This window comes from Onychomys torridus, chromosome 3 (assembly GCF_903995425.1).
Source record: "Onychomys torridus chromosome 3, mOncTor1.1, whole genome shotgun sequence".
Classification (NCBI taxonomy): domain Eukaryota; kingdom Metazoa; phylum Chordata; class Mammalia; order Rodentia; family Cricetidae; genus Onychomys; species Onychomys torridus.
Window position 1 is genome coordinate 94,535,859 of NC_050445.1, and position 23,907 is coordinate 94,559,765.

At 36.8% G+C, this 23,907-nt stretch overlaps 1 protein-coding gene across 4 annotated transcripts in view; it reads left to right on the top strand.

The window, feature by feature from the left end:
* The window catches only part of Cntn6 (contactin 6), a 347,844-nt gene that overhangs the window by 64,059 nt on the left and 259,878 nt on the right, over positions 1–23,907 (top strand). For 2 of the 4 annotated variants that reach the window (XM_036181619.1, XM_036181615.1), the window contains exon 2: positions 136–261. In XM_036181619.1, coding sequence (XP_036037512.1) covers positions 207–261 — 55 coding nt within the window. In that variant the 5' untranslated portion in view covers positions 136–206. The remainder of the gene's footprint in view (positions 1–135; positions 262–23,907) is intronic. The other 2 variants (XM_036181617.1, XM_036181616.1) reach the window with 1 other exon arrangement.

Genomic DNA, 23,907 nt, shown 5'->3' on the forward strand with positions numbered 1-23,907 from the left:
TGATTCTCAGCAAAATATGAGTATTAAAATGTATAGCCATTTATGTTGATTTATTTGTATATTTTTAATAAGTCTAGTCAATGCTTAAAGGATATATATACGATAGTCATGTTTGTCAATTTTGTTTCCTTTCAGACAGATTGCTAACATACAATCTTCTTTCCTGCTGATTGCATGGGAGAAATTTTTGACCTTAGAACGTGGAGATGAGGTTGCTATGGAAACTGGTAATTCTGCTGCCACTCATAAACTCTTGTGCAGGTAAAGTGTTCTATTATTATAAGTTTAGATTGATAAATATATTAGTACTGTATATCTTCCTTGAGATGAAACAACTTTGAAAATGCATAAGCCATGTGTTATTTGAATGACCAATGGCAAAGTTGTGAGAATAACATTTACTTCAAATAGAAAGTTTAATCCTGTGCTTGCCTAGCAAGCACAAGGCCCTGGGTTCGATCCTCAGCTCAAAAAAAAAAAAAAAAAAAAGAAAGAAAATTTAATCCTTAAAAATGTGTAAAATAACTTATGAAACATTATTATTAAATTTATGAATTTTCAAATATGAATTTTCTAAAATGTGATTAGTGATTTATCATTTACAAATGCATTTATATTTTTATTTACAGTGAAGTCTTCATGTATACAAAATGAAATTTATACTTTCTCTCAAATTTATGGTTTATTAGAGAAAAGGTATGCTAAGGTAAAGTGTAGTCAAAGATGATGTAAAACGCTCTTGCAAAACTGGAAAAAATATCTTGGAGTTCTTTTTTTATCCTTCTTCAATAATCAAAGGGGGACAGATATGTTCTTCCACTCCATCCAAGGATCGTCATATCTGTTTATTAAATAATTTCCCTTGTTAAAAAAAAAAAAACCTTAAATCAAAGGATTTAAATCACCGGATATATCAAATAGCTGTATATTGGCATAATGGTTCTGTGGGATGTGGATTAGGATATGCTTCACTGGCCTATGTTTTGAGTTTTGTTCTGATGCACACTGTATCTGTGGTGAACTAGACTCACCTGAGACATAACTATTCCAGGAGAAGCTCCGCTGAGACAGCTATGCTGGCTTGCCTTTGATCCTCATGGTCTTATAGCTGCTTGGGAATCAGAGTTTTTCACATAGTGGCTTCTCTGGACTTCAAAACAAAAATCTCAAAAATAGAGACTCATGATACCAGGCCTTAGAGTACAGATAAAATCAATTTCCTGGCATTCTTCCCATGACTACAAATTATCAATCAGCCTAGACTTAAGGCTAACTATCTTCAACTCTTCATAAAGAGCTATAAGGTTGAACTTAATAGGACCAGGAATAATAAAGGCTACAATAATGGCTGTAAATAGTTGTGGTAACAGCTGTAAATAGTAAATGGTTAGCAACAACTTGTTCAGCGCAGTTAGTCTTTCTGTTTTTGTTTTAGATGCATTTATTTTTATTTTATGTGTGTGGGTGTATTGCCTTCCTAGTGCATATGAAAGCTAAAAGAAGATGTCATCTATTCTGGAACTGTTGTACATCTATAAGCCACCACTTGGATGTGGGGGACTGAACTCAGGTTCTCTACAAGAGTAGCAAGCACTAACTGCTTAACCATCTCTCCAGCCAACCCCTGAAGGGAGTTCTAGTCTTAATTACCAAGCTTAGCTACCTACATTGTACCATAGCTTCAGAACTGACTAGGCCATGTGGCTATCAGAGAAGCCCCTTGACCATCTTCACACTGATGCTGATTCCCTGTACTTGTGTAATGACAACACTATCTATGTCTTACAAATTTGTAACAATTCAATAACAACATGAGGAAAATTCAAGAATGAATATAATAATTTCTTATCCAAAAATGCCATAATGACAAAAATGTCTATTCATTAGCAATCTGAAGATATAAAAAGCCATGAGATTACTAAAATATGTGCAAAAGAATAGAAATCTTACAAAAGTATTTCCATCATTAGCAAATCCAACATCTCAGAGAACCACAGTCATATTTATTCAAAGTGATCACATTGTTTTGGTTTATGTCACATCTACTCTGACAGACAGATTGAACTTAAATAATAATATGTTCTTTCATGTAATAGATAAAAAGAAGAGAGAAAAGCCATTAAGGTGCCCTGAAATTACCCACATTCGTAGAACTCTATGCCTACTTTAAGTTTCAGCTTCCTGTCAAAATTCTACATTAGCATTTTACCCTTTAAATGTGTCTATTGAATTAGCATAGGCTCTTTAAAAGACCTTTTGTGCTAAATTAAAATAAAACCATTGTTCTCCGAATACATATCAAATATGAGAAATACTCCGTCTCTTCTATTAACTGCTATTTATACAATTTGGCTGTAATTCAACATGTCCTTTTGCCTTATCCTAAGGGAGAAATAATAATGTCCTTGGTGCACAGTTTCATCAGTAAAGAACAGATTGAATCTATTCCTTTTAAGCCATAGCCATTTAAATATGGTAATCTCAGCTAAGCATCTCCCCAGAGGTAAAGATGGTGATATTGTTTTACACAAGAGAGCATTGATTTAAATATGTGTGTTTCATTTGAGATTTCGTAGTGTTCACTCTATGTGGGAACTACATGAGATTAGAGAACTGGCTGATGATGGAGTTCTGTTTCTTTAATATATGCTCTCTTTCATTCCTCCCTCTCCTATTCGTTCTTAAAGTGAGGCAGGTCTTTCACAGTTGCCTGTGTTTCTCTTTCTACTTTCACTGTTATAATCCATTAAAAATGTATATATTTTAATCATCTTATATTCCAATATAAACCATAATTTATGTGGTTGGTCACTTTTGTAATTCTTTTGTTTAATGAACTTCACAACTTTTCCCTCACACCTTGATGGAGGATTCTGGATCTTGAATCTTTGTAGTGACTCCTAACATGTTTAATCGGACATCACTGATCCTAAGACTTTTCTCAGAGTACGATCACTTAAAAATGTATTGGTCTTGATCTAATGTTTTTAATAATATTCGTGAAACACAGAGGCCTATTTAAGTAGGAATTCAATTGTTGACTAAAGGCATTTAAGTTACTGATTTAATGTTTGTGGGGTAGTTAAAAAATGTCCCCCAAATAAATATCTTGGCTCATTGTTTGGAAATTGCGAGTATTATATAAGATACAAAAATGTGTTTTGCAAAATGTAATTAAGTTGAGGACCTTGAGATGGGCATAATTATTCTTGATTCTTATTCAAATTCTCCTCTTCTCTCTTCTCCCCCTTCCCACCTACTCCCTTCCTTTCCCTCTTCTTTTTCCTTTTCCTCTTCTCCAGTTTTGTCTGTTTCTTCTACCTTTGTTGCTGCCTCATTTCTTCCTCTTTCTCACAGTTTTTTAATATATTAACACTAAACAGTGTGACTGGGTTGACTCTATATGAGTATAAGGCAGAAACATAAAACTGTAGAAACAGATTCTATTGTTGCTAGAGTAGCACGTGTATAGGAAGCCTAAACTTGATGAATATAATTATATGCTGGATCTTCTATAGTGAGAAAAAAAGCTCAAATGTATTAAATATTTCATTTAATTAAAGTTACTATGTAGAATGTCATATAATCCACACCTGGTAGCCAGAATCCTAATAGGTCTTAATGTTAAAACCCAGGGTCAGATATCAGGGTAAAAGCTAAAAGCTGAAAGATGAGAGAAGCAGAGCAGTCAGCCACTAGAAAGACTCTTTGCCTCTAGGAATCCTCCATCTAAAAGGGCGCTGCGCTCCTGCCTCCACCCTGCCTTATCACTTGCTCTCTCTGCCAAGTCATCACTTCTATGCCTTAGAGGATAGGGGTAAGGTGTACCACAGACAGAGAAGGTAGGTGACCTTGTCTCATCCTATACCTCCACAAACTCCCTAACTACTCCTATTGCCTCTGGACCTCATCTCACATAGTCTGGTGCCCAGCCATGGTATCCTCCCAACACCACTAACATTCTTTTTTATTTTAGATAAAAGGGGGAAATGTGGGGATATTTTGTTTGTGCTATAAATAAAGCTTGCCTGGAGTTCAGAGTGCAGAGCTAGCCACAAGAGGCTAGGCAGTGGTGGCACAATCTTTAATCCCAGCACTTGGGATCTCGTGCTTTTAATCCCAGTACTTGGGAGGAGGATGGAAGAGATATGGCTGGGTGCAGAAAGGAAGTGATAAGGCAGAGTTAGAGACAGGAGCTCAGCCTTTTCAATCTGAGGTTTCCTAGAGGTAAAAAGTCTTTAAGTGACTGGTTGCTCTGCTTCTCTGATCTCAAGAAAAGCTTTATTGGCCAGGCGGTGGTGGCGCATGCCTTTAATCCCAGCACTTGGGAGGCAGAGGCAGGTGGATCTCTGTGAATTCGAGGCCAGCCTGGGCTACCAAGTGAGTTCCAGGAAAAGGCGCAAAAGCTACACAGAGAAACACTGTCTTGAAAAAAAGAAAGAAAAGGAAAGCTTTATTTGTTAGAGCACAAACAAAATATCACCACCACACCTTGTCACCTAAGGTCCATATGGTTAAGGTAGCTTGGTCTCCATTGTAGTGCTTCTGGGAGATGGTAAACCTTGAAGAAATTGGACCTAGTAAGAGTCACTCAGGTAACAGGGAGTCTGACCTACAAGAAGGCAATAGATTTCTTTTTTCATACAATATGTTTTGATATTACCCTAATGCCTCCCAGAATGTCCTGCTTCCCTACCCAGCCAAATTCACACCCTTTTTCTCTCTCATTATAATACAAACAGACATCTAATACAATAATAATAATAAAGAGAAAAAAAAGAATAGGGCAAAACAAACAAGCAAAGAAAAATAGTCAAAGGAAAAACATAAGTAGATTCAGAAACACACACATGTGCATACACAGAAATTTCATGAAAACAAAAATTCAGAAGCCAAAACATGCACACAAAGAACCTGTAAAGTTTTCTTTAAAAAAAAAAAAAAAAAGGAGCCCTGCCAGTGAGTTCGCCATCTACTTCTGTGTATGGTACCTATCCTTAGAAGGGGTTTATATACCCAGTGAGACTCAGCAGGAGAAACTTAATTTTTCATTTGTAAGGAAACATCAGTTAGCTCCTTGGTTAGGGATGACAGCTTGCATACACTTCCCCTCACAGTGCTGGGTGGGACTCCATCAAGTACAGATCTTCCAGACCTTATGCAGGCTTTCTCAGTCTCTATGGGGAATGGTTCTTCTGTAATTCAAAGGCCTTGTTTCCTTGATTTCCTCTATCCCTAATGCCTCTTCAATCTTTCAGCTTCCCCTTCCACAGGGTTTCATGATTCCCAAGAAGAGGGATTTGGTGGAGATATCCTATTTAAGACTGAGGGTTTAAAGGTTTTTAACTCTCTGCACATTGTCTAGCTGTGGGTTGGTCTCTTTATTTATTCCTACCCACTGTAGGAAGAAGCTTCTGTAATAATGGCTGAGCAAGGCACTAATAGAGAAGTATAGTATAATATTAGTAGGAGTTATTTTATTGCAGAATAGTAGTATTGGGTGTTCCCTTAGGTCTCTGGCTTATCTAGTCTTAGATGTTCTTGCCCACCTAAGTAGTGTCTGGGATGGGTTCCATTTGATGGAATAATCTTAAATCCAGCCAGATATTGCTTTGTTATCCCCAAAACTCGGTGCCACTTTTGCAACTAGCACATCTTGCAGGCATGCTACCATTGTAGTTGAAGAGTTTGTAGCTGGGTAGGAGTTTACCTTACTCCTTTGGTCATCTGCAAAGTACTTTCCAGGACATTTGAACACTAGTCAGCAGGGACTTAGAAGGGCAACACCCTGAATTCTCCATAGAACCCCACATTCTTCCTCTTTCACAATTTCATTCCCTAGTCATGAGATGGTAAGTTTTTCTCTGTCCTGGGCTCCCATTTATTATCTCACAATAAGACAACGGGCCATTTAATCCTAGAATGAAGTCTTTGAACATGTAGGCTAAAATAAATGTTTCCTCTTTACTTGTTGATACATTTAGGTGTTTCTGAAAGCAATAGAAAGCTGAGTAACATGCTCTGTTTCTAAGTAAAACTGGAGAATTTTGCAACAATTTTCAAATTATAGCTAAAACATTTAAATTTGACATTTAAAATATTAAATACTATTAATGGATCAAATTGGATAGTCATAAGGTAAAAGTGATAATTTATTTGAACAACCATATTTAGCTGTTGTAAGTTATCCAGGATGGGGGGATAGCAAGGTTTTGGATTTTTTTTTTTATTATTATTATTATTATTTTGAGAAAGTGTTTCTCTGTGTAGCCCTGGCTGTCCTGGAACTCACTCTGTAGACCAGGCTGGCATGTAAGTAACAGATATCTGTGCTGGGGTTAAGGGCTTGAACCACCAGAGCCTGGCAAGAATAGCAAGTTTTAAATTCAGAGTTTGAGGGAAGTGCTACAGTCCTTAGTGATAGTATAAAAATAAATCTGAGTCTCAAATGTAATAAAAATCAGCACAAACTCAAGGGAACATGGGTATGCTGGCACCGAGGATTCACAGTATCTGTGATGGCTAGTTTTATGTCATCTTGACACAGCAAGAGTCACTGAGAGGAGGAATCCTCGAATAAAAGTTTGCCTCTGTAACAACGAGCTGTAGGTAACTATATAGGGCAATTTTAAATTAGTGATTAACATAGGAGGGCTTAGCCCCTTGATGTGGATGTTGCCATTCCTGGGTTGATGGTCCTGGATGCTATACTGATGCAAATGAAGGCTCAGCAAACTGTAGAGTGCAGGAAAGTAAACAGCACTCCTCCATGGGGCTTCTGCATCAGCTTCTGCCTCCAGATTCCTGCCCTGTTTGAATTCCTATCATGAATGCCTTTATGATGAACTGTGATATGGAACAGTAAGAAAAATAAAGCATTTCCAGCTCAAATTGCTTTTGGTAATGATGTTTCATCATAACAACAGAAATCCTATCACTAAGACATACCTTAAGTATTTCTGCACAAAGTTTTTATATCAATGTTATTATTTTAACAAAATTATATTGCTTGCTTTGCAATTTAAAAAGTTGACTTGGTTTGGCTATTTGTCCTTGTGCTTTTCCAATCTTGGTCTCAACAATTCACACTCTTACAGTCCCCCATCTTTCTCAACAATTGGACTCCTGGAGCTCCACCTGGGACCTGGCCAAGGAACTCTGCATCCACTTCCATCAGTTAGTGGATGAGAGTTCCAGCACAAACTTTAGGGTGTTTGGTCTTCTGATCACCAGACTAGGTCAGTTCAGGCTTTCTCTCAACAATTGCCAGTAGTCTATAGTGGATGTATCATTGTGGATTTCTAGGGACCTCTCTAGCACTTTGCTTCTTCCAGTTCTCATGAGGTCTTCATTTATCATGGTCTGTTATTCCTTGTTCTCCCTTTCTGTTCTTGATCCAGCTGGGATCTCCTGCTCCCCCAAGCCTCCCTTCCCTCAAACCTTGCCCTTCATTACTCCCACTCCCATCCAGATTGTTCATGTATATCTCATCCATTTCTCTGTCATTGGGTGATCCCTGTGTCTTTCCTAGTGTCCCATTTTCTAGGTAGCCTCCCTGGAGTTGTGTAGCAGTCTAGTCATCTTTGTTTTACATCTAGTATCCTACTATGAGTGAGTACATACCATATTGTCTTTCTGAGTCTGGATTACCTCACTCAGAATGATTTTTTCAAGTTCCATCCATTTGCCTGCAAACCTCATGATATCATTGTTTGTTGTTGTTGTTGTTGTTGTTGTTTTTTCTGCTGAGTAGTGCTCCATTGTGTATATGTACCATATTTTCTTTATCCATTATTCAGTAGAAGGTCATCTAGGTTGTTTCCAGGTTCTGGCTATTACAAACAATGCTGATATGAACATAGCTGAGCAAATAACCTTGTGGTATGATTGAGCATTCCTTGGGTATATGCCCAAGAGTGCTATAGCTGGATCTTGGGGAAGATGGATTTGATTTCCAAAGTGGCTGTATAAGCTTGCATTCCCACGAGCAGTGGAGGAGAGTTCCCCTTGCTCCACATCCTTTCCAGCATAAGCTGTCTTCTGTGTTTTTGATCTTAATCATTCTGACAGGTGTAAGGTGGTATCTCAGAGTCGTTTTGATTTGCATTTCCCAGATAATTAGGGATGTTAATTCCTTAAATGTCTTTCAGCCATTTGAACTTCCTCTGTTGAGAATTCTCTGTTTAGTTCTATAGCCCATTTCTTAATTGGACTCTTGGGCATTTTGATGTCTAATTTCTTGAGTTCTTTACTCTGAAGCCCCCAACTGGATCAGGAACTCTGGATAAGTGAGACAATTGAATAACTTGAACTGTTTGTGATGCACCCAGGCAGTGGGACCCGGACCTGTCCTTAATGCATGAGCTGGCTGTTTGGAACCTTGGGATTACCCAGGGAAACATTGCTCAGCCTGGAATGAGGCGACTGGACCTGCCTGTACTGAATCCTCCAGGTTGAATTGAATCCCCAGGGGAGTCTTGGCCCTGGAGGAGATGGGAATGGAGGGGAAGGGCTGGGGGGAAGTTGGGGGTTGGGGTGGGAGTGGGGACTACAGGGGAACCCATGGCTGATGTGTAAAATTAAAACACAAATATAATAAATAAAAGAAGGAGAAAAAAAGAAAAAAAGTTCACTTGGGACTGGTGGCACACAGATTTAATCCCAGCACTCAGGAGGCAGAGGCAGGTGGATCTCTTGGAGTTTAAGGTCAGCCTGGGCTTCAAAGTAAGTTCTAGGAAAGGCACAAAGCTACACAGACAAACCCTGTCACAAATCAAAACAAACAAAACAAAACAAAACAAAAAACGTTCACTTGGCTCATAATCAAGAATTGTTCATTTGTATGTCATTTGTATTTGTTTGCTTTGTTCTGTGTTGAGTATTTTTGTGTGAATCCTGTAAGTGCAACCTGAGAACTAGTAAGATTGCTTGTTCCATAAGGCTGCTTTCCTTGAAAGTGTGAAGATATATGTTTGATTCCCTGAATCATTTTTAAAAAGCCATTTATGATACTTTGTAATCCCAATGTGGAGGAAGTGGAGAAAGCCACATCTCCTCCCTTGAAGAACGTAGTGCTTGAAGAAAGTCCATTGAGGTTGACCTCTGTTTTCTAAGCATGTGTATACTCACATATGCACCCATTCTATCTTTTTCCCCACCCTCTCTCAATTGAACACATAGGTATTCAAACCTAAGGAAGTCTTTTACTATGTTTCAAATGAGTCTTTTATTGAATTGAGAGCCTGAGTAAATGAACTACCTGCAATGAAAAGCCACAAGAATGAAAATGTTCACTGTGATCAAGATTTCTTCACAGAAGGCTATGTATCACACAGCAAATCTGTGGAAATTGGCAGGTGTAATAAACTTGTTTTACTCAAGGATCCCAGAAGCATATAATGGATATTCCTGTGGTCCAAAGTGTGATGAATACTGAGTATATCACAATCCACACTCTGCCTATGGTCTGCTCAGATTTATTGTTAGCATAATAGCACCTTTAGGAACAAAACATTAGGCAATACCTCTAAGCCAAGTGACATCTTTGCAGTTTTTGGTAGAAATGGCCTGAAGTAGAATGCTGAAAATACTATTTTTATGCAATGGTCTCTGACAAAGATGGTTGTTAGATTATCAAACTTTCTTCCGAAGTAATTGATTCCTAAACCCTGAATGAAATTGTTTTCTTGAGTCTAATGGTGGTGTAGGAAAGGGATTTTGTTTTGTCAGCATTGAAAGAGAATGTCTGGTGTATCAGCTGACATGCCACAGATATTGTGATCTCTTAGCAGTTGTGAGTATGACAGAGAATGTTATAAGTATAATGTGTTTGAAAGAGAGTGTCAAGTACTCTCCCCTCTTCTCTGTTTTTCCTCCTCCCTTTCTCCTCCCCTCCTCCTTTTCTTTTTCTTCTATTTCTACTCCCTTTTTTATCTTTACTTAACTCTTTTAGACTGTATATAATTTATCCCATATTGAACTCAAGACTCATTGTGTAGCCAATAATGACCTTTAATAAATGATCCTCCTGCTTCTTCTAACCAGTGCTGGAACTATAGGAGGATGGGCATTATTAACACAACTGTTTCTGTTGTTGCTTTGTAGTACTATAAATTAACCTTAGGACACTGTGCATTCTATACAATAAATAACATCATATAATATTTTTATTTTAATGGTATTTATAAATAGCTATGTTACCACTTAAACATCACATTTGTGTTATTCAAATTAGCATGGCAAGTTTTTCTTCCCTTGATTATAACTTTCTCAATACTTAAAATAAAAATTTTAGCTTGTCCAAAAGATCACTGACTAATTTTTCTTTTGCATAATTCTTCCATCTGAATACATGTTTGATCATTCTTTTGTATACACAATAAACTGAGCCCAACCTTGTATAATAGAATATTTATATCATGTTAGAAAAGATCAAGACTTTTCCCATGCTGAGTCTTTGTAATTGATATTCAATTATCTGGAATACTCTTCAGATCTTTCTGTACTAGCTACTTCCATTAAACCCATCTCAGATCTCTCATATTCATGTACCTTCCTTTAGAACCAAACCCAAGTAGCTCTCATCTATTCCAACTGGAGACCAGTTTAATTTAGGCTCTTTCATTGTATTCAGTGAACTTCCCAATGCTTGGAATGAACTTATTTATATATTCTGTTTCTTTTTCATTTTTTGTCCATATCTAGAGTAGTATAAACTCTATGTAATTAAAATATTATCAGTCTCAATTTTTATGACATCTCTTTTTTATAGTATAGTGCATGATATCCAACATATACTTTTACTTTTAAATAAATATGTAAATGATTGACCTATCAAATTAAGCCACAAGACTACTTAGAAGCAATCTAACTTTCTCAAATACCTTTAATAATTTTAGTGGATATTATTCTAATTCACATTTTAACATAAGTAATTTAATCATACTACAATAGTTGGCATTGGGCTGTTTTTATTTTTTTTTATTTTATATCTTAAGTTGGGAGAAGTCTATAGCTTTTGCTGGTCTTCTAGGGGACCCATACAAGTAAGACTTTGAGTTGGTTTAAGAAGGGTCACATTTAAAATATAGCCAATGTCACACTAGTATTTGAGAGTAGCAGATACAGATACCTGTAAGTGTTGTACCATAATTTTCAGAATATTTACAACCTTCAGGCTGTACTTTATCATTTTTCAGAATTTGATGCAAATGTTTATTTTTTGAGAATTTCATACATGTATATAATGTATTTTGAACAAATCTACCCATTCTCCCTCACCCCTTTCAATTTCTTCACCACCATTCCCTCCCATTTTCAAGTTCTCTTTTTAAAATTTCACTGTATCTATAGAGTGTGCATAGGTAAAGGAAAGTCTACTAGAGCATAGGTAGCTTCTCAGGGGCTATATGCTAAAGAAAACTGACTACTCATTCCCCAGTAGCCAACAATTGCCAAAGGCACCTTAGCTAGTGGTCAAAATCAAGAGCCCCCTCCTCTCCATCTTTATTGAGATTTAGTTGCCTTGATCTTGTGCAGGTCTTGTACATGCAGACACTTCTCTGTGAGTTCACATTTGCAGTGTAACTGTTTTGTCTGGCAAGTACAGTATCACTGCAGATGCCTACTGCCTATTGTTCCTACAGTCTTTCTGCCTTCTCCCTTCTGCATGACGATTTTGGCCCTTAGGGATAAGAGTGTGATATAGCTATGCTTTTTAGAGCTGAGCACTCCGTGATATCATATTCTCTGAATATTTACCAGTTGTTGCTCTCTGTATTAATCACCATGTACTGTAAAAAGAAGTTTCTCTAATAAGGACTGGGACAGTTACTAATCTATGTGTATAAAGATAACTTAGGGGGCTATTTAAAACTTTATCCATTTATAAGAATGATAATATTATGATCTTCGTACAGACTCTGAAGTGCCCAATCACAGGTTTCTTTCTTTCTTGCAGAGTAAGTTTTAAATGCAATTAAAAAATGGTTTGTTACTCCCATATCACTTGTACCACTATTGCACCATGTTATACAAGACCTGTTGTTACTGCAGCTGGCAGGGTTCTCTGCTGAGTAAGACTGTTATTTTTAGCCCCAAGTAGTAGCATATTACATTTCAGAACTATGAAATCTAGCCAATAGGATTGAAGCTTCCATGTAAGCACCATGATCTATGACTCAAGTACATGATGCCTTCAGCAATGAGAGTCTTACCATAGTTCTTAGGTGTAACCAAGATCAACAACAGCAGCCTATATTCCATTGTAGGATGTGTTCATATATTCCTTTCTTGCCCCAGTGTAATCCCGTCCAGTTAGCACCTGATTACCTCTTCCAGGAATTCTGAAGTAGCCACCAAGGAGTTCTCTGTATTTCAGGCTCTCCTCTATGTTCTTTCCAAGACACATTTTTAACACTGATTGCTGTGCAGACAGATCTTCATAAAATACAACTGATTTTGCCATTATTCTATGTCAAGATTGCATCACATCTCATTTCCTGTGAAATTCAAACTGTCTAATCAAGCATTCAAATGCAATTTCCTTCAACAAATACTGGAACTCCTCCATTTAATTCAGTTCCACTTGTGTCATGAGCTCTGCCTCCCACCTTCTCTATCTTGTTTCCTTCATTCCTGTAGGACTGGAGCCCCTTGAAAGTTCTCAAGTCTTTTTCTCTTTCTCCTTCAGATCCATCTCTTCTTATTTACTCCAAATCCAACTATTCATAGTCAAAGTCAAATGTACCTTCACTCTGAATAATCCTCTGAGCAATACAGGGTTATCCTTGCTCCCTAATCACTGACTCCAAAATGATGTATTTCTTTTTCATTTTGATACTCTCTGATTATATCCAGGCCACATTTCTCACATATATACTCATTCTGAGAAACATTTAACATCCCAAGTTCAAGGTCAAAGTGGGTAATTTGGTAAGATCTTGATTTAAAATAAAAAGTAAAAAGACCTGCTGTATATCTCAGGGTTGAGTATTTGCCTAACATGAATAATGTCATAGAATAATCTCTAGTACTATAAAATATGCACAAATATATTCAATAAATAAGTATGCATTGTGCCTTAGGTAAGGTTGACAAGAAATCAACAAACTGTCTTCACTAATGTTTGAACTCACTATACACTCTCCAAATGATGCTGATATTGTCTCTAAGGTTGTGCATTGCTGATATAGTGATAATTGCTTGTAGCATAACAGGGTCACTGAGATTCTATTAGAGTTCCATAGAACACTTGGCACTGACCACCAACCTCCATACTCTTTCCATGTTTATCCATCTCCAGTAGAAAACGATTGAAATATTTTGCTATGTTACTGAATCTTCTATAGCTGAGTGTACTTTTCAGGAAGTTTGCAAGCTTGCTGTTTAATATAACCAAAGTTTTAATATTTTGATATAGAAACAGTGAGTGTTATTAAGATAAAAGCCTCAGGATATAAAATTCACCATATCTGAAGTACTTTTGATATTTCACTATTTAAAGTTTTAAGCTATTTCTGTGAGAGGAGGGAAGTGCTATATCATGATAAATTATTGTACATTTTGTCCTAATTCCTTCTGGTATGTTGTGAGTTTGTAATTAGCCATTGTATGTATTTACACAGTATAAACTGGCACACACTAACATCAGGACTTTAGTGTTTCTGATTAAAGAGGTTTTAGTATATCAAAATAAGCTTTACAAAGCTGAGAAATGGTTCAAGATCATTGGGCACATCACCAATTTGCATTGGGAGAAGAAAAGATGTGTTGGGATGCAATTCCCATCATCAAATCATGGTTGGATTACAACTAGAGACTGGATTTGATTTTAAATGTTCAGTCCAAGCATTCTATGATGACCAAATGACCTATATGGTTTATGATAAAGAGCATTATACATTTCATTGTTTTTTATATACTTTGTATTCATTATCTAGTAAGTTTAAAAATAACTAAATATATTTATGTGCATAAGCACAAAGGTGTACACGTATTTTAGGAAATAGGTTTTGTTTCTCTAATATATTGAATAAATTCAAGGCAAACATTTGTAGACTTAGAATACTCAGGGTTCCCAGGAAACATGCACAAACACATATCCACAATTTTTCACCTAGTAGATGATATTCTCCATTATTCTCTTTTAATACATTTTGATACATTGTTTATTCTACAAAATTAATGGAAGAAGGATAACAGTTTGTTTTTTGTTTTTTTTTTTTTTACTTTAAGAAACTAATTTCCACCTATAGGTGTACCTAAGAGGTTACAGAAAGACAAATGAAGGGGTTCTTTCCTCTAACATAATTAAATAAACCAAACCTGCATTTAACAGCAGGTGTTTCTTGCTCACTTTGCCAGGAGCTCACAATAGAACAGATTTGGTACACAGAGAACACAAAACATTTCAGTAAAGAGCAACATCCTCCTGAAACATTCTGATGAGCTCTGTAATTGGTTCTTCACACTGAGCCTGCAGACAATAGTGAATGTTTTGTGTGTCAGAAAGGGCAGGGACCATTGTTTTCGTTTGTATCTTTTTCAAGTATTTGCACACATAAGAATTTCAGGAAGCATTTATAATCAAAGAGCAGAAAGTTTGCACAGCCTCAGAAACCCTACTTGAAAGTGAGGCTGCTCTTCTCTCATCAAATAGCTCCCAATCAATTATTTTTGAAATGCTCGTCAATACATTCACTGACTGAGTGGAGAAACAAGTTAGCAACGTTCACAAGACACTGGAGTTGTGCTAGCCTGATACCACTCTATGGCTAAGACTGAGCTATATCCTCCTCCTCTTTCAGTCTTCAAAGATCACTAAGTAGCTTGCTAAATCAATGTATGAAAATATTCCCGACCCCACAAACTTCTAATATATAGAGCAAACCTGGACATGTTTCACACTGACATACCAAGCACTTACCCAACAAATCCTCAGATTACACTAGTGCTTATTTTCAGTTTTCAACTGGAATCTGCTTTCAGAAATCATAAGGACCATCATTTGGCTGATAACTTTAACTTTACTAGAATTCAATCTCCTTACTTTTCTGTTCAGTTCAGTGTTTGGTGTGACCATGAAGGGAGTGTGTGTAATTTGCCTAAGGGTTAGACAGCATCATCCTATCAATGCCACACACAAGATCAGGTGAAACTTGATCAACCTCCTTCTTCTTCTACAGCTACTTTAACCAGCTGCTGCTGTGTCTGACCCACAATGACCTCAAGCATGTCATTACTTTCAAAGGCAACACTCTTCCTTTTTCATCTGGAATCTGGACTTCCTTCTTTCCCACAGCACTCTGCGAGTTCTGCCATTTGTGTGTCCAGGTACCAAAAGGGCTTACTGGTGACATCATTGGGACTCTTTGTCTCTTAATTTTGTGCCCCCCTTATCATTCTTAAAAGAAACTACTTATTAGAAACCATTTATAGTGACTCTAAGGTCTTGACTGAACCCTGACTAGTACAACTCAAATTTGTCATACCTGATGTGGAAAAATTATCAAATCTCTGTACTTTGATTTCCCCAGTGACAGCTGCTGAATTCTGAGGCTCTCAGAGGATGAAATTTGTTATGTAAAGTATGATTAATATACTGCTTAAATCCAAGACAAATATTACCATAGACAAAATACTCAGGGTTTTAATCAGCATGGTACAGATGTTTTTTTGTCACTTTGAGTACTGACATTGAGTATCTCTCTGTGCTACTGACTCTAAGGGAACTTACCACTTACACTTACATTGATTATCAATCTAAGCTTTTTGCAACATCCCCAGAAGTCTGCTTTTGCCTTACATTCCCCAGGTTTTTTTTTAAATATATTTCTGTTTCATATCTGTAGATTGTGCTATTTTATATACAATCATGAAAAGCTAATGATCCTTTTAATCAATGAACCTCTGTGTTATTTTGCTTTTGATTTGGCCATGATTTGTGGAGTTTTCACCAAAAGGAAAAGAAATACTAGTGACTGTTAGAGGGATATCCAGTCACAGAGGTACAACGTTGTCAGGTTTTTTGTTTTGTTTTGTTTTAAGGCAATTGCTACAGTATTCCATAAAATAAAGAATAGATGACATTCTATCATTTTATATTATATCATTCATGAGGTTTTTAGAAGAGCAGAAGTGTCATTTGCTTCTTCAATATTATTTTCTATGACTAGAAATGTCACACACCAGGTGTATATCATCCAGTATTCTAACTAGTGAAACATGCAGGCACTTGAATGAGATGGGGCCATTTAATGAGATCTGTCTCTTGTCTGGTATAAGTGAGTCACTTTTCCCACAACATGTTGTTATTCTCATTTCCACTCTTTTCTATTGCTCCATTTCTGTTTGCTTTATTCTCATGTAGGACTTTGCGGGAGATTGTAAGTCATCTTTTCTTTTCTGTAAAGTCTATGCTTGCTTTAAGAAAATATAGTAATCTTATGTTCCATGTGGTATTTACCTACCACCCCTTACAAAGCATTCTATACTGGTAGTTTCATCCATGATGTAAGGAGTGTTTACCAATGAAGCTTTTTTGAAGTGTTTGGGTCATGAGGGCTCTCCCTTCATCGGTTGATTAATCTAATGTTACAGTAAAGATGTAGGTACTCTATTGGAAGGTGTGAGGACTGAGGAAGTTGGGGCCTGGTTGGGAGAGGATCATTGAGGGCATACCTTTGAATGGTGCCTTTCTTTGGTCCCTCTGTCCCTTGATCCCTCCTTCTCTCTCTCTCCTCTCTGCCATGAGCCACTTTTTCCCCCCACAACATGTTCCCTGCCATGATGGTCAGCCTCACCATGGTCCAAAATAAAGAAGTTAACTGACTAAAAGAAACTTCTGATAATAGGAGCCAAAGCATAACTTACATCTCCTAGTTGTTTTTTTATCAGACACTTTTCAGAGCAATGGAATTTTCTGAGTAGCAGATTTCTGAAAGACAGTTACCGTAGTCTATCTGCTTTGATAAAACACCTCGATCTTCATTCCATTGCTGAACAACCAATTGGATTTTTCTAACCTCCTGTTGAAGACATTCCATGTCCCCAGGGTGGCTTTCCAAGAATCTGTCTTCCCTTCCTTCTGTAAAGATGTTTTGTGTAGGCCACATTAAGTATCCGTTGCATGTCCCACACACAGTGACTCCAGTTATTTGTCTGGGTCCTGTCTCAGCTTGGGTTCTGTTTCTGCATCAGGAAGGGGCATTGGCCAAAAGAAAACTTCTGACCACCAAGTGGATTGCACTCTGGTGGCCCTGAATGACTCAGGCCATCTTTATTTATACTTAAATACAGTTTCTCTCTTACCTGGGTTACAGCTTTATTATTGGCTTCTATTTTTACTTTAAGAAATACATCTCAGTTTAAGGAATATACCATGATCACTGTGAAAGCCCCCATTATTCCCCTTTATGCTTCCCCAAATACACCTTCCCACCCCCTGCCTAAGCTTATTCTAGACATAGAATTCAGCATTTTGCAGGCTTAACTGAATATCAAGCCAGACACATCCTGCTCTCACAGCACTTATGTCAGCTGGCATCTATTTGCAGTTGCAAAATTAAAAAGTAATAGACATGGGCACACTGCTTTAAGGGCAACAATATTCAAACCCAGACAATTCTTTCACGCCTGCAAGATATTATTGTACAGTTTCCTTTTCCACAGAGGGTCCCATGTCTCAACCTCTCTGTAAAAGGCAGACCTTGATAAAGCACTCTTTTCCCATCTCATTATACCATACATCTTCCTCCAATATAAGCTCCTATGTATGGTAAAGATGGACCTATCCATCCCATATTTTACATTATATTTCTTCCTCTTGCAGCATACCAGATCCTAGCAATGATTCTGTACTTGGTGTCCTGGGAATTTATTCTCAACAGTTGGCACTATGTGTATTCCAGAGGCTTTCCCCCTATTCTGTGTATGTATGACCTATGCTCCTTCCCAGGATTGTGAGACACGGTTAATGTTCCAAGTGTTGTTTTCTCATATGTACCCAACTGTCTCTCTTGAATCAGAAAAGTTCACAGGCTTGGGATTTGTAGTTAGTAACTCCATATAAAATATTTGAGAAACATTAGCCCTCTATTGAATATTAGTGGGACATATTCAAGAAGGAACTGAGTTTCCAGGGAAAATCACAGTTCTTAAGTGTGTGACTGACAAAGTAAAACTAAAATCCTCCCAAAGAATCACGAATGTAATGAAAGAGAAAAGAGTCTGCATGCTGCATGAATTTTGCAATTCCCTACCCTGTCCCATGGACTACTGGTCCTTGCCAAATGAGAATTTGTTTCCACAGGTGCTTTGCCCTAAGGAAACCCATTGGATAGGCAGTCATATACTGATCTGAGACTAGGCTGAATGGCTCCCAACAATTAATTCTCTAACTGAATTGTGATTTTAGGAGATGCCACCTACCAAAATCATATGAAGTATGTATCATGACTGTTCCCATTTTGTATATGAGGAAATAAAAATCGTTGACATTAAATGACTTGAATATAATGTGACAGAGACATTGCAGAAGTTGCCTTTCAGCATAGCCTGACTTTGAAAAAGCCATTAAATTCTACTTCATGCACCTTTTATTTTTTATACTTCCTTGTCCTTTAGAACACACATTTGAATTCTTCCTTTTAGATCCAATTCTGAACCAGTAGATCTCTCTAAATACCCCCACTACCAACTCACAGGAAATCTCTCTTTTCAATTCATACAACACCCCCTGGAAAAGGCATATACAGGAAAGTAAGTTAATAGTTTTGATGCTCATTACTCAATGTGCTTTGGTTCATGGAACCAAGAATTTTTACTACATCTGGAAGAAGCCAATGCTTGGAGAAAGGATACTCCTGTATCAAAAGTGTCAGAGATCATTTAGGCTGACAAAGGTGCACCAGCCTTACAGATACAAACACCACCTCTGACAAGCTGGGGGAAGTTTCAGCTTATCTTTCAACCTTACATAGTACTACCTGAAAATAATACTCGTCCAATGTGCAATAATTATCTATAAACTTAGTCATCTGTATTTTCTTTAGCAATTGTCCATGTCTTACATTATAGATCTTCATCAGTATGTGTCTTGTGTTTATTATTATCTACACAGAACTTAAACCTTGATTGAGAACATCCATAGCTGATTTATACTTTTATGTTCTAAAGGACCTTGCATACATTTGCTTGGTGAGTCAAAATATACTAAAATTTTGATGTGTTTCATGTTTCAGTGGCAAGACTGGATAAGATAAAAAAATCTTTGAAATGTTACTTGGATACTAATAATCATCAAGTGACAGTTGATATTTTTTATATGGCTTGTGTTCTTATTAGGATTTACATCTTTTATAATCCTCACCACAACCCCTGAATAGGCAAATTGAAATTGCATTGTCCTTATATATAGGAGGAAATGAGGCCCAGTTAATCACTTATGAATGGAATGAGTTAGTTTGGGGTAGAACTAGTATTTGAATGCAGATTGTCTTAGGGTATACATTTTCCTACCATTCTCAAAAGCTGTTCCACAAAGGAGAAAAATGCCAACATCAAATATATATTGAACATTTGTATCTGATTTAAAATACCTCTATGAGATAGAGTCTCAGATAATTTCTCTGGAAAAAATATTAAATCTTTGTTTTGGGCTGGATACCCCAGGTCCTGAGACAACAGTTTTAGAGAAAATAATTTATTTGATGATAATCCTACACCACTCCAGTATAAGGTGAGTGAACCACATTGAGGGAAGATGGTGTTTATTCGTGAGCAGGTTACATCTGAAAATGACTGAGACTCTCTAGGAGGTAGGACTAAGTATACCTCAAGATGTTATCATGGGAAGATAAGATGCTTAGTCTTTGAAAAGTGTGGACAATTGGTAGCAGCATCAAGAATGTTCTAGCTGTTTTAAACTCTGACTAAGCATAAGAGAGCACATAAGTGAAAATTCACAAATATATGCAATATGATTAAAAAGAAGATGGAGACTCTTGAGAAATAGTTTATACTTCATTTTTTTTAAAGTACAAAATCAGGAATACACACAAGTGACAGCACCTGCCTAACATCACAGGTAAACAAAACAGGGATGGATGAGTCTGAATAAAAATAAACACTGGGATTTGACCCAGGGAACATACTTTTCTTGTTCACTTTATAGTCTTTTCCATGTTCCAGATGGTTTCTGGATTCTGGAGAGTCAAGGATGAGTTAAATGTCCTTGCCCTCGAGAAGCTTCTGGTGCAATGGAAGAGTTAATATGATATGGGTCAATTTTATTTTTAAATAGAAATTTAGAAACAGCTTTATAGGAATGAATATAGATTGCTGACTATGAAATTAACTCTAGATACTGGAAAAATGTCTCAGCACTAAGGATGCTTATTATTCTTGCAGAGGATCCTGGTTCAGTTCTTAGCACTGTACCAGACACCTAAAAAGGAGTTAGAGGTAAATCCAATTCCAAGGGATACAACACCCTCTTACAACATCCAGAGGTGCATACACACACATAATTCATAGGTACATTTAACACACAATTTATATAAACTCATACAACAAATACACATACATAAAAATAAAATGAAATAAATCTTAAAATAAGAAATATATTAACTCTGATGAATGTGAGTCTTAGGGTGATTAAAGAATAACAGCATTCATGGCATGGAGCAACAAAATCCATAAATCACTAGGTAAGAAAATGGCCAGAGTATCTGCAATGGGTGCACAAAAAAAAGGGAAAATGATGTGAAATAAAGATGAAGGGAAGGAAAAGCCGTGCTAGTCACAGAGAACTTACTAAAGAGTTGGGATTTAGTTCTAAAAGTGCTGTGAGTTGCTATCAAAGAACACACAGACTGCAGAGGATTTGTTTCTTTTATTTAGCATGGCAGGATTCCAGATTAGATGTTCTTTAAGAAAGTTACATATTTCTAAATGCTTTGAAAGGAAGCCATACTATAAAAGGGAGCTATAAGACCCACAAAGGTTGTATGTGATTGATCCTCAGCAGGGTGGTGATACTTGGCTATCATGTTGCATTTGATCCTTCTTCCTTTAAATTGTTTTCTTTTTATGGATCCTATCCATATCCAGGTTTAATCCTCAATATTCATGAGATAATCTAGATTTTGACTATATATTTGGCTCTGCACGTGTGTTGCAGAAAATGATAGGATATATCCATCCTTTATTTAAGACAAACGATTAAAAAAGAGGCCAAAAAGTAATATGAAGAGATTCCTTATAGTTTGAATATGTAATGTCCCCAACTTGCTGATCCTTTGAATACTTAGTCCACAGGAGATAAAATTGTTTTGAAGTCTGTGGGGCATTTTTGATATAGGCCCTGGCTGATGAAAGTAGGTCTCTAGGGGCAAGATTTTGAAGGTTATACTCATGCCTTATTTCTTCCCTGTGATTCCTTCTTCTTGTTCTATATTATACATGGACTGTTGCTATCCATGAACCAAGTAGTTTCTGTTGTCTTTCCCACTCTGAAACTGTGAGCCTAAATAAATTCTCCCTCCTTTAAGTTGTTTCTGTCAGACATTTTAGTAACAGAAATGAGGAAAGTAACTGATACAAAATTTCATCATTGCCCCTAAGAGCTATGGTGGAAATATTACTTTTTAATAAAAAAGTAAGTAAATTGATTTATTGATAGATTAAGTGATGTTTGTGGGAGGGTATACACACATACCATCTCAGGTAAGTCTAAGTCGAGGGCAACTTGTTTTTACCATGTGAGTTTGAGCCCTGGCAATTGACCTCCTGTCACAGGCATGGAAGCCAGTATCTTTAACTGTTGAGTCATCTTACCAGAAGTTATTATTACCACTGGAATCCTTGTGTATTTTATTGCTTTATAATTTTTAAGGTGCTTTACACTACTATTTTGTAATAAAACTTGGCCAAATTATTTTATTTGTTCTTTTGGTATTTGATGTAATGGATTTTTATCATCCTCTCCAAGATCCAACACCCCTCCCCTACACACACATATCTGTGTCCTCCTTACACATACATACACACATACACACACACACACACACACACACACACACACATACACACACACACACATATATGTACATATATATATGTATATATATATATATATATATATATATATATATATATATATATATATTAGACTAATCAAGTTCAATTTAGCTCTTTTTATTCCTGATAGGTGGGTTTTTATTGAAGCATGTTCAGCTTACCAGAGGCAACACACTCTTCAACAAAACCAGCTCCACCTTCCAGGGCAACTGTTCACTGCAAATAGATCCTCTGGTAAGGGTGGGACTTCTTGTCTGATGAGGGTTGAGAGAGCCATTAATCTATGGGTATAATGATAAGTCATTAGGAGTCAATTTAATACTATGTCCACTTAGCAGAATAGTAGCAGTAGGTTTAATCCTAGGGTTATTTCCTACACAGTCACAGCTGCTTGGACTGACAATACTGCCAGGTACGGATTTCATTGTATGGCTGATCCAACTAGTCAGAAAGTGTTTGGTTTCTCTCCAATATTCACAACACTATTGTTCTAACTGTCATGTCTTCCCAAGCTAGTCATTGTTGTAGCTTACAGGGTTTACAGCTTGGTGAAATTAATGATTATTTGTCTTCTCTGGTAGAATGTGTAACACTTTCTATTACTGTGAAAGCCAGCAGGGAAAGAGTCTCTGGGGGAAAAAGTAGCCAACTTTTTAATCCTTTTGCTAATCTAGATAGCCTACAAGGCTGGGTCATCATTTTAATTGAAATAGTGGGGTAACTCATGCAAATTTTCTACTTTTTGATAAAATATAATCATTATGAACTTTGAAATGCCTCAAAGAATTCTTAGTTTAGTAAATAATCAGATCATCAGAAATTCCAAGTTATATGGCTATCTTATGTTAATATTTCCAGGAAAAAAGATACTTCAGTATCTTTAACTTATACTGTTGAAGATTATTCAATGTTGCATCTCAAAAACTGACCGTATGGATTGGAATACACATACAAGAGAGTATGGGTGATTCTTGTTTATCCCATTCTATTATCTCATTGATATAATCCATTCCTGACCCACCGTTTTCCTATAAATTTTATGGTTTAATTTCTTTGTAACTGAATACAATTTCTTTGTGTATATATACCACATTTCCTTTATACAAAGAAAGTCTTGTAAATTATCTTATAAAGGGGGCATATGAACCGAGAATCACAGTTATTTTTTTCTTAAAGATTTTGCCACACACCATTTATCTGGTGATATTTTGTTTGTGCTCTCACAAATAAATCTTGCCTAAAGAGCAGAGTGCAGAACTAACAACCAGAGACCTGGCAGTAGTGGCACACACTTTTGATCCTAACCCTTGGAATCTCACACCTTTAATCCCAGCACTAGGGAGGTGGAGACAGGAAATGATATGGCTGAGCCGAGAGGAATATAAGGTAGGAGGAAACAGGAGCTCAGCTCATTTTCAGGCTGAGGTTTGGTAGAAGTAAGAACTCTAGTGGCTGGCTACTCTGCTTCTCTGATCTTTCCGCTTTCACCTAATAAGACCAATTAGGATTCATGGTGCATACTTAGGCATTAGTTTGAGACAGCCACTGTACACAGAAATAAAATTCCCTTTTGTTATTTTTCATATTAGAGGATGTCTTGGATTTTACCATAACACAATTAGGCTTTAGAGATACATGTCAATAATGTCTCACTTAATAAATCTTTTTATGTACCACAGTTTTTATCCATCCATCTCTTGATAGATTTCTAGGTAAGACTATATGCTATAGATATAGGTTATAAAAGGAAAAAGGAGACTGCTAGAGGGTGAAATGTATTCAGGAGGTGAGGATGGCAAAGAATTTAGGAAATATGAAAGCAGAGAG